Source organism: Callorhinus ursinus, unplaced genomic scaffold (assembly GCF_003265705.2).
Source record: "Callorhinus ursinus isolate GAN/ISIS: 27379988/994484 unplaced genomic scaffold, GSC_fseal_2.0 scaffold4, whole genome shotgun sequence".
Lineage (NCBI taxonomy): Eukaryota > Metazoa > Chordata > Mammalia > Carnivora > Otariidae > Callorhinus > Callorhinus ursinus.
The window spans coordinates 54,968,988-54,979,119 of record NW_027397066.1 but is presented as its reverse complement, the minus strand read 5'-3'; the positions used below and the strand labels follow the sequence as shown (position 1 = coordinate 54,979,119).

Here is a 10,132-nt window from a genome sequence, read left to right as displayed (position 1 = left end):
TTTTATCAGTAATAGACTCACCATTCTTTTGGGAGCTATGTCACACTGATAAGGAATATGAGGAATTATCTTCTCAGATATACCAGATAAGAGTATTGTTATCCAAAGACATGGTGCCTCTAATCTCAGTGTACTGACCTATGAATGTAAGCCAATACTCCAGGTAGTGGACCTTCTCCCTTATGTGAATTCCTGACATGGGGAATTTCTTCTGCATTTGAGAACACTGAAAACTTTTGAATACCACCCCTTTCATTAAACTCGTTAGAAAAATAAAGAATACTGCTTTAATGAACTGAATTACTAATTACTAATCTCTCCCTTCTCCTGTAGGGTGACTCCGGAGGACCACTGGTTAGTCCAGATGCTAGAGATATCTGGTACCTTGCTGGAATAGTGAGCTGGGGAGATGAATGTGCACAACCTAATAAGCCCGGTGTTTATACTAGAGTGACTGCTTTCCGGGACTGGATCCGTTCCAAAACTGGTATCTAAGAGAGAAAACCCTAGTAGAATGGAGCACATTTTTGTGTATGGGCCATTCTCAGAGATACAGAATCACAGAAGTCTTGCAGGTCCCTTGGATCTGACCCATCTAACTAAACTGTCTGCTTTATATTTCCTTCCTAGCTCTGCTCCACACTGAGCATCCTGTTTCTGCAGATAGATTCTGTCCCACTTTGCATTCATTTGTTTTCTAGAAGTTTTGTCATCAAAATTTTGGCTTGTTGACATAAATTTCTTATGCATATCTACAATTTGAAGTGATTCCTTCTTTCATTTCCCCAGTTTCTCTCATCTTAGTAAATCTCCACTTTTAAGGTGCAGGACAGAGTGAAAGGAAATGTAAAAAGGAAAGAGCTACATTTTTATGTACAGAGTATTAGGAGGTTTTTTTCCTTAATGGAATAAGGAAAATGATCACATTCATTATGACAGGTCAAGCAAACTGACTTCAGAACACCAAATACTTAATGATGGAGAAAGAATGGGAATTAAGGAAATGCACAGAAACCAAGATATAGTTTTATTTTCATTTCTAGCTAACAACTACAGAGATAAACGTGGGGATGATTCTGTTTTCCTGTGGCCTACAATAATTATACAAACTCTATATAATGTACTTGTTCTAAGTTAAAGCAAATAATATTTATTTAATATTGTACTGTTGAAGATATCAATATATAATAATAAAAATATCCCTTTGCTTGCTATTATGATAGTTCATGAAGAAGGGGAAGATGGGAAAATAATATTACTCAATGTATTGCAAATTCTTTTAAAATCTGAGGCTATGAAAATTCATTTGAGAACAATCAGTATACCTTATGTGTTAAGATTTTTTGTTGTTGTTGGATAGAAGAGAATGAAGAGAGAATCAGTCCAAACTATTGAATGAAATAGGATTATCACCAAGTGCTTCTGTATTTGTGTTTAAAGCTTTTTCAAATACAAAGCCTTGAAGGGAATAAGGTCCTGGTGTTAGTGTGTAGTTATAGTCATGCAAATGGAGGCCAGACCTCCATTTTGAGATGTTGGCACATCTTTGCCTGCTACTGCATTTCTGGCCTATGCTTGGACCCCTGGCCTATTAGACTTATTTGGGCTTAGATGTGAAGATATCAGAGGAATTTATCCTGGAAGCTGCCTCCCTGCTATGTCTCGTGTAGCACTGAATTACTAACTGCTTGCAGACGAAACTGAAGAGTAAAAGCCAAATATCAACTACTTTCATAATTTTAGTTTTGGTGAATAACTACTGAGCAGTTAGAGACACAGCATGCCAGTGATTTAGGCCATTATGAAGTTAGTTATAACTCATGCCATTACATATGTTCTGTTAACATGGTGAGATTTCACTAAATTTTTCCATTACCCTTGCCTCCTCATCCAAGTTCTCTATTGGACCATAACCACTTTGAAAACCAACATTAGTAGGAAAAATTTGACTTTTACTAACCCAAATAAAATTGGCATATGAACTGGTAAGATTTAGGTGCTTGCTGAAATAAAATGGAAACTGACATGAATTTACAGTGTGAAATATTTTGCATAAATTATTTTTGTTTCATTTAATAGATATTTTGAAAAAAAAAAATTGAGGCAAGTGGTGAATTTTAAACAAAGATTTAAGTACATTTCAAACGAAATCACGCTCAGTGTTCCATTCCAAATGGATTCCCTTGTTTCAGTACATTCTGCAGTTGGGCCTCTAGGTGGCACCTGCAAGCTGTAGGAAGATCTAGGGAAACCAATGTCTGGATCTTCAAGTAATAAAAAGCATAGTAGAAATTCTGTATTAGGGTCTTATAAAACCAAAAGAATACAATTCCTCTTTCTGAAGCCACTTAAAAATTAATACATATAATTTGACATCATGATTAATATTTTCCAGATTTCTGGAGGTAATTTTCCAAACTAAAAACTTATAACATGTGATGTGAGTAATTTCTTCGGCAAATAAACTTGAAGAGACTTAAATTAAGGAGAAATTTTAGAAGTTTAATTTGACAATGGCATCATAGTCCTCAGAGAAATATTTCTGATGCTTTCTTTTACAAAAATTTTGAGAAACAGAGGTTGAATCACAGTGAAAATATGGGAACAGTTCAAACTTCATGTGCACAGAGAAATAGATAATACAGTATATCATACTTTTAAAATAATTTCTTTTGAAAGGTAACATGTAAAGAGTTTCAGCATTCTTGAACATGTCTATTTTAACTATCTCATTGGAGAAAGATAAGAAGTCATGACAGGAATAATATTAATTGTACAAGAGATAAGGAGTTCCTTCTATTATCTTTTATCCCTCTTCCCAGAGTATCTAGTAAAGTGCTCTATGTGTGATTGGCTTTCAGTAAGAATTGTTTTATTTTTTATTATGCAGAAAACATAGCTTTATTATTGTTTACCCGTTGATTTTAAGAAGCAATCCAGATTTTATATCAACTGTGTGACTTAAGCCAGCTGATTAAACACTCTAAGCCTCAATATACCCACTTATAAGACAGGGATAATGATATTTACCTCGAATGATTGATTGTAAGGATTAAAATGATATACTGTTTGAAAGTGCTTAGCACAGTTCTTAGAACATAGTAGGTGCTCAAAAAATAGTAACTATTATAACTATTGTAATTAAACTATAATCTTGTTTTAAACAATTGGTACTTGATCATAATAGCTTGAATAAATATTTTGGAAATGAAGAGATAATTAGACTAACAGAATGGGCTGGCTGCTTGTTTAATGATGACTCCTCCTGAGGCTTCCTTGACTCCCTCAAGTGGATATAACATCCTCTTTTCTGAAATTCCTTACCATCTAAAAAAAAAAAAACTTAAAAAAATTTTTTCAGAAAATCATAGATTTACATACAGTTGTTAAATATAATACAGAGAGGTCCTGTGTATCCTTTACCTAGTTTCTCACAATGGTAAACATCTTGCTTACTACAGTATAATATAACAACCAGGAAGTTGACATTGAGATAATCCTTCAGTCTATCAATTTTATTCAGATTTCACTGATTTTAAAAACATGCAATTATATGTGTATGTGTGTATTTAATTCTATGTAATTTTATCATGTGTGGATTTGTGTAACTACCACCACAGACAAGATGCAGCATAGTTTGATCTCGAGGATCCCTTAAGCTACCTCAGCCACCTGGTTTCCTCCCTATGCTTGTCCTCAGTCTCTAACTCCTGGTACCACTAATCTGTTCTGTATTTTTATAATTTTGTCTATTCAAGAATGGTATATAAATGGAATCATACAGTATGAAACATTTAGAGGTTAGCTTTTTCACTCAACATATTCCATTGACATTAATCCAAGTCATGTGTCTCAATGTTCATTCTTTTATTGCTGAGTAGTATTCTATGGTAGGGGCGTACCACAATTTGTTTAACCATTCACTCACTGAAGGGCATTTGAGTTGTGTACAATTTTTGACTATCATCAATAAAGCTACTGTAACATTTGTGTTGGTGTGTAGGTTTTTTTTGTGAACATTCATTCCTCTGGGATTAATAGCTGAGAGTGCCTTAATAGTCATTTGGTAAGCACATGTTTAGTTTTTTAAAAAACTGCCAAATTCTTTGCAACTGGCTTCTTACCATTTTTTTTAATCTCTCTGTACATACACTCTCTCCCCATGGCTTTTAGATATGTGTGAATAGATCTGATTTCAACAACTAGTCCCCTGAGGTAGGGACCATGATCAATTTATTTTTATAACCTTCACAGTTCATAGGAAAGTATATTATTTATGGCACATACTCAATAAAGATTTATTAAATAAAGAATGAAGGTAGTAATAAAATTAAGCAAACATAGCAATACATGAGAAATTTTTTAAAAGGAATTACTCTGCATAGAAAAAAAAAACAGATTGGGGTGCCTGGGTGGCTCAATCAATTGAGCATCTGGCTTCGACTCAGGTCATGGTCCTGGAGTTCTGGGATCGAGCCCCACATTGGGCTCCCTGCTCAGTGGGGATTCTACTTCTCCCTCTGTCCTTCACCCTGCTCCTGCTCTCTGGCTCTCACTCTCTCAAATAAATAAATAAAATCTTTAAAAAAAATAACAGTATTGCCTTCATGAATGTATTATGCCATAATTTTTATAATTCTGGGCTTTACCACAGTACCTCCAAGTATCTCGTATTGCTTGATAAATAATCTTGCTCTCCACACTTTCCCACGTGGTACACAATCAAATACAGATTAAAAGACATGGATTATATGATGATCCTATCCTTGTGCCTGCTTATCTACTGATACATAATGTCTTTAATGGTTTCCTGACACATCTGTATCAATTTCTATGCTGTGCTTGTGGAATGGATTTCAGTATAAGGATATACTTCATAAATATTTGTTGGTCTCAATTTTAATAACCATGACTATCATTTTTTTGTCTTAATAAAGTTTTTAGTGTACAACTCTCAAGGTGGAGTGGAAGACAGAGCTGTGACATGCAATTAGGAGATGTTCCTTAGTTTACATTGATCCATTTCCATTAGTCAATACCTCTTCGGCACAGCTGTAGCCAGCTTAAATAAATACCACAGTCAATCACTGTAATTACTGCCCTGCACATACCTTTGACTCCTGTACTTCTCTCTTGCTTCACCACCCTATGACACTTGCTTTTTACCACAACCCTGATAAAATCCAAATCTCCACCTGCCATTGAACATGTTTGGAGAAAAATACAAAACCACACTGACAGGTCTAACTTCAAATTCAGGAGCACAAACCTCTAGCACTCTCAGGGCTTCGCCAGCATCATGTGACCCTTCATTGTTCACCCTCCCATTCTTTTAGATGTCTATTTCACATCTTTTCTTCTCCTCAATTCCCCTAACACCTCCTTCTCCATCCCCATTCTCCACAGATGATCTTGCTTCTCACCTCCTTCACTGAAAATTGAAGCATTCTGAAGAAACCCTCCACCACCTCTATTCTCATGTCAGCAGCTGCTCCTGCAATTTGGCCTTTCTACCTGTTCCCCCAGGTGCTCTGATCGAAAGCCAATCCCTCCACCTATACACTAGATCCCATCTTCTCTCACCTACTTAAGTTATTTGCTCCAGCAGCTCTTCCTTCTCTTTCCTACTTTGTCATTTTCTTTTTGTTACTTCCTTAATCTTAAACAAAGAAACAACAAGCACACATACACCCAAAAAATTATCTTGACTCCACTTTCTCCATCAGTTGCTGCTCCAAGACTTTGCAGGAAAGCTTTTTGAAGAAATCGGTCTATATTTACTATCTCCTATACCTCTTCTTCCGTTATTCCTTAAGCACATTTCAGTCAAACTTTGACTCCAAAATTTCACTAAAACTACTCTTTGCAAGGACATTAATAGTCCCCATGTTGCTAAATATAATGGTAGAGTCTTAATGGATGAGTCTTAAACGTCTCATCAATAGCATTTGGCACAGTTGATCTCTGCTTCCGCTTTCCTAAACCATTTTTTTTTCAGGGCACTGCATATTTCTGATTTCCTGCTACTCTCAGATTTTGCACTCACAGACTAGTCTCATTTTCTGGTTGCCCTCCTTATCCTTGACCTCCTAATGTTGGCTGACTCCAAGGCTAAGACCTTGTAACTCTTCTTTGATGATCTCATTCAGTTTCATGTTTTGCTCTTTTGTTTGTTTTTAAGATTTTATTTATTTATTTGACAGAGAGAGAGAGCACAAGCAAGGGAATTGGCAAGAAGGAGAGAGAGAAGCAGACTCCCCGCTGAGCAGGGAGCCCGACGTAAGCCTCAATCCCAGGACTCTGAGATCATGACCTGAGCTGAAGGCAGAAGCTTAACCAACTGAGCCACCCAGGCACCCCCAGTTTCATGGTTTTAAATACCATCTACATGATGACATTTCCAGATTTTTATCTCTAGCCTAGATGTCTCACCTCAAATCCAAATTCCTGTGTCCAATTGCCTATTGTATCTCCATTAAGTTATCTAGTAACCACTTCAAACACAATGTTTCTTGTCTCCAAACATGTGATACCCACTATCTTCCTCACCTCAGTCAATGCCATTCTTCCAGTTCTTCAGGCCCTAAAGCTCTTGATCCTCTCTTTCTCTCATATCCCACATCTAAAAAGTTTCTAGTATAATAACATTCTCTAGAATTTTGCCTAGACTCAACCTCACTTGTCAATTGTTTGTAAATTAATCATCTGCTTCCTTTTGAAAAGACTATCATTTGCCTACTTCTTTCATTCTCTGAAGCTCCAAAAGTCCAGAGACATTAGCTTCATTAGTTCAGTAATCATTTTCAACTGTTCTTACTACTGTGGAATAGAGTTCATTCTGGAAAAACAAACGTGAAAACATTTATAACAGCAGAGTAGCTTCCTAAAATCTTTCATTCCATTTGAGCTTCTGCTCTTTACAATTAGCTTCCTGTTCATGGTTGTCAAAACACCTCAGTTAGCCTGCAGCTTACTTTGTTTGTTTACTGAAATATAGTTGCCACACAATGCTACATTAGTTTCAGGTGTACAACATAGTGATTTGACAAGTTTATACGACATGCTATGCCTACCATGAGTGTAGCTACCATCTGTCACCACACAACACTATCACAATACCATTGACTATATTTCCTATGCTGTACCTTTCATCCCTGTGACTAACTCATTTGGTAACTGGAAACCTGTATCTGCAGCTTACTCTCTTTAGACAGCAATTGAAATAATCACCTTGTCTGGGCATTTAGTGACAATAATCGGTCTCTAGTTTTCTCAACTGCCAAAATTTATATTTCCAGCTACAACCTTTTCAATGAACTCCAGTCTCATATAAGCAATTGCCTATTCAACAGCTCCCCATAGCCCTAAAAGCCCTCTCTCATGGAGCATGTCTAAAAATGAGGTCTTGATTTCCAACTTCCATTCCACATTTTTTCTGAGTGTTACCATCTCAGGGACATCATCATGCACCCAATTGCTCAGACCCCAAACTTCCCACCCCATTCCATCCATCAGTGGATCCTACCAACTCTACTTTCAAATATACCAGACTTCAACAATTTCTTACTACCTCTGAGCAGTCCCAATAGCCATTTTTCTCACCTGGACAAACCACAACAGCCTTTTAACTTTCTGTCTCTTGCTCTTACTCAGCCCTGACATTTAGTTTCTTGCTTCATACAGCTGCCATTTGGAGCCTTTTGAAATATAAGTTTGATAACATCATTTTCTGTTTAAAAACCTTATAATGGCTTTCCACCAAACTTAGAATAAATTTCAAAGTTCTCATTACATTCTATAAGGTTCAATTAAAAAAATTAAGCCAAAATAATAAAAGTGACTGTCATCTCTAGATCAGTGCTAAGAGAAATATACTGTAAGCCACACGTGTATTTTAATTTTCTAGTAGACACATTTAAAAAAAAGTAAAAAGAAACATGTGAAATTAATTTTAATGATGTATTCTTAATCCAACTGTGATATTGTGATTTATAATAATCAATATATATTTGGATTCATAAGGGCCAAGGGCAGGTGGTCCCAAGATGGGCCACCCGGGCATGAAGATTATTTTGAATTAAAAAGCAACCAAAACCCAGCAGATTCAGGGAGAACTCTTTACTTCCCCCCTCAACTGCCTAAAAAGAATTTAGAAGGATGAACTGAGGTGCCTTGACAACCATGATGGATAGAGAGCTATCACCGTAGCTTCATTATACTATGAACTAGGTATGGTAGACAGGGATGAACCTAGAAAAGCCTTCCCTTTATTTCTTCAGACTTGCCTAAGGTGTGCCATAGTTTGCTTATCCTGAATTGCAATTTCTCTTCTACTCCTAATAAGCTCTTTTTGCTGGTAAAATAACCAACCATTTTATTTTTAAGATTGACAATACAGCCACAGTACTTCAAAATACTGGGCTTATTTTATTATTTCTGCAATAAGATTTACTGAGGATTATTCAAAGGCTTTAGTAGCTTAAAAAAAATTTTATTTCAAATTAATTGTTGACTTATAGAAAGTTGCAAAAATAGTAAAAAGTGTTCTCTTACATTACCCGCCCCACCATGTCTAAGGCAAATATTTTGTATAACCATAGGACAACTACCAAGAACAGGAAATAATATTAGTCCAATATTATTAGTAAAACTACAGACCTTATTTGGATTTGTAAAAAATCTGGCAGCTGCGTACCCAAGGGTATACTAATAATTTCTTTTACTACTTTCAGTACCTGTCAAAAACCACTGGTCTCATCCTTTCAGGGTTAAAACCCTTTACAATTTTTAAGGAAATACAATAACTTCTTTCAAGGAAATACAGTAACAAAACTCCTGGGTTTTTGTTGTTCTTGTTGTTGTTGTTATAACTCATTTGAATACTCTTAGAACAATATTTTTCACACTTTGGTGTCTATAAACTTACCAGGCATATTTGTCAACAATTTGTCTTGGACCCCATCCCCAAACCCACATACAGTTGGGCTGCGGTGTCTAGGAATGTGCATTTTAAACAATCATTTGCTGGTGGATCACCCTTTGATGAACATGGGCTTACAGGCAGATTTGGCAGAAATCAATGTAGTATATTGGAGGGGTTTTGAAAGATCTGTCATTAGTTATCTTTCAACTTGATTTTTTTTAAAGAACGACTCACTAATGCTTTTTAAAAGAAGTTCTAATATCAATTCTTATATTTTACTATTAAAACAGGCATGCATTACCTGGTAGAACACATTACTTTTTTTTTTCCTGATATAAATTATCATCCTATCTGGTAGCTACTTGATTCAAGAGAGAATGGGAACAAGATACAGTGTAGAACTCCAGTAGCCACAAACCCTGTAAAGTGTCTTCAAGGCAATAGAATCAATCCTGTTGGCGACCCAGCCTCCAGAGGTGGGGAAGAAAATAGCTCACATGCAAAAGAAGTTAGTATAGCTCCAAAATGTTTGTAGCTTCCCATTTTTTCCTCAATCTTATATAGTCTACTATGCAAATACACACCAGTTGTTGACCCTAACCTCTTTTGGTGCACAAATTCTACATCTACAGCTTGCAGCATTGTCCTCTTAAATACCTACTGGCCACGTAAAAACTTTGTAGGGCCAATCACATGCTCGAATACAATAAGGCACTATATTAATAACAGGGCTATTATCTTAATATCTTTTTATGTAAGCATCTTTTTATATAACAATAATTTAATGTTGTGACATTCAAGAAATTCACAGAACATTTTCACAGAAACAACTTGTAGCAGAAAACACACACAGCAACGATGCCTTTATCAGCACTAGAATATTTCTGTTAGTGCTAGTGCTTGTGGTGGTGTAAATGAACTGACACTACTGATATTCAGGTTTCTTCCTGAAGAAGGAAGCAGACTGAGGGGAAACACGGAAGCGTTTTTATGGTAGATGCTAAAAGACCACATAACACCCGTAGATGCAGATCCATCTTCTCTTAATATTTTAGGTATTTAATTATTTTTCTAATTAATTTCTATTTCTTAGGTTTCTAAACCATACTAAACATGAGAATAATGAAATAAAAGTTTCCAGGATTTAAATAGGAAATATATTATTTGCTGAAATCTCACATTTTCAGCGGCATCTATATATGATGAAAC

The 10,132-nt window shown here is 35.9% G+C and overlaps 1 protein-coding gene across 1 annotated transcript in view; it reads left to right on the top strand.

Annotated features, from left to right (window-relative positions):
- The window catches only part of LOC112835819 (transmembrane protease serine 11E-like), a 78,692-nt gene extending 78,197 nt beyond the window's left edge, over window positions 1-495 (top strand). Inside the window, exon 12 of the mRNA XM_073891255.1 lies at window positions 334-495. Coding sequence (XP_073747356.1) covers window positions 334-495 — 162 coding nt within the window. The remainder of the gene's footprint in view (window positions 1-333) is intronic.
- The last annotated feature ends 9,637 nt before the right edge of the window (window positions 496-10,132 follow it).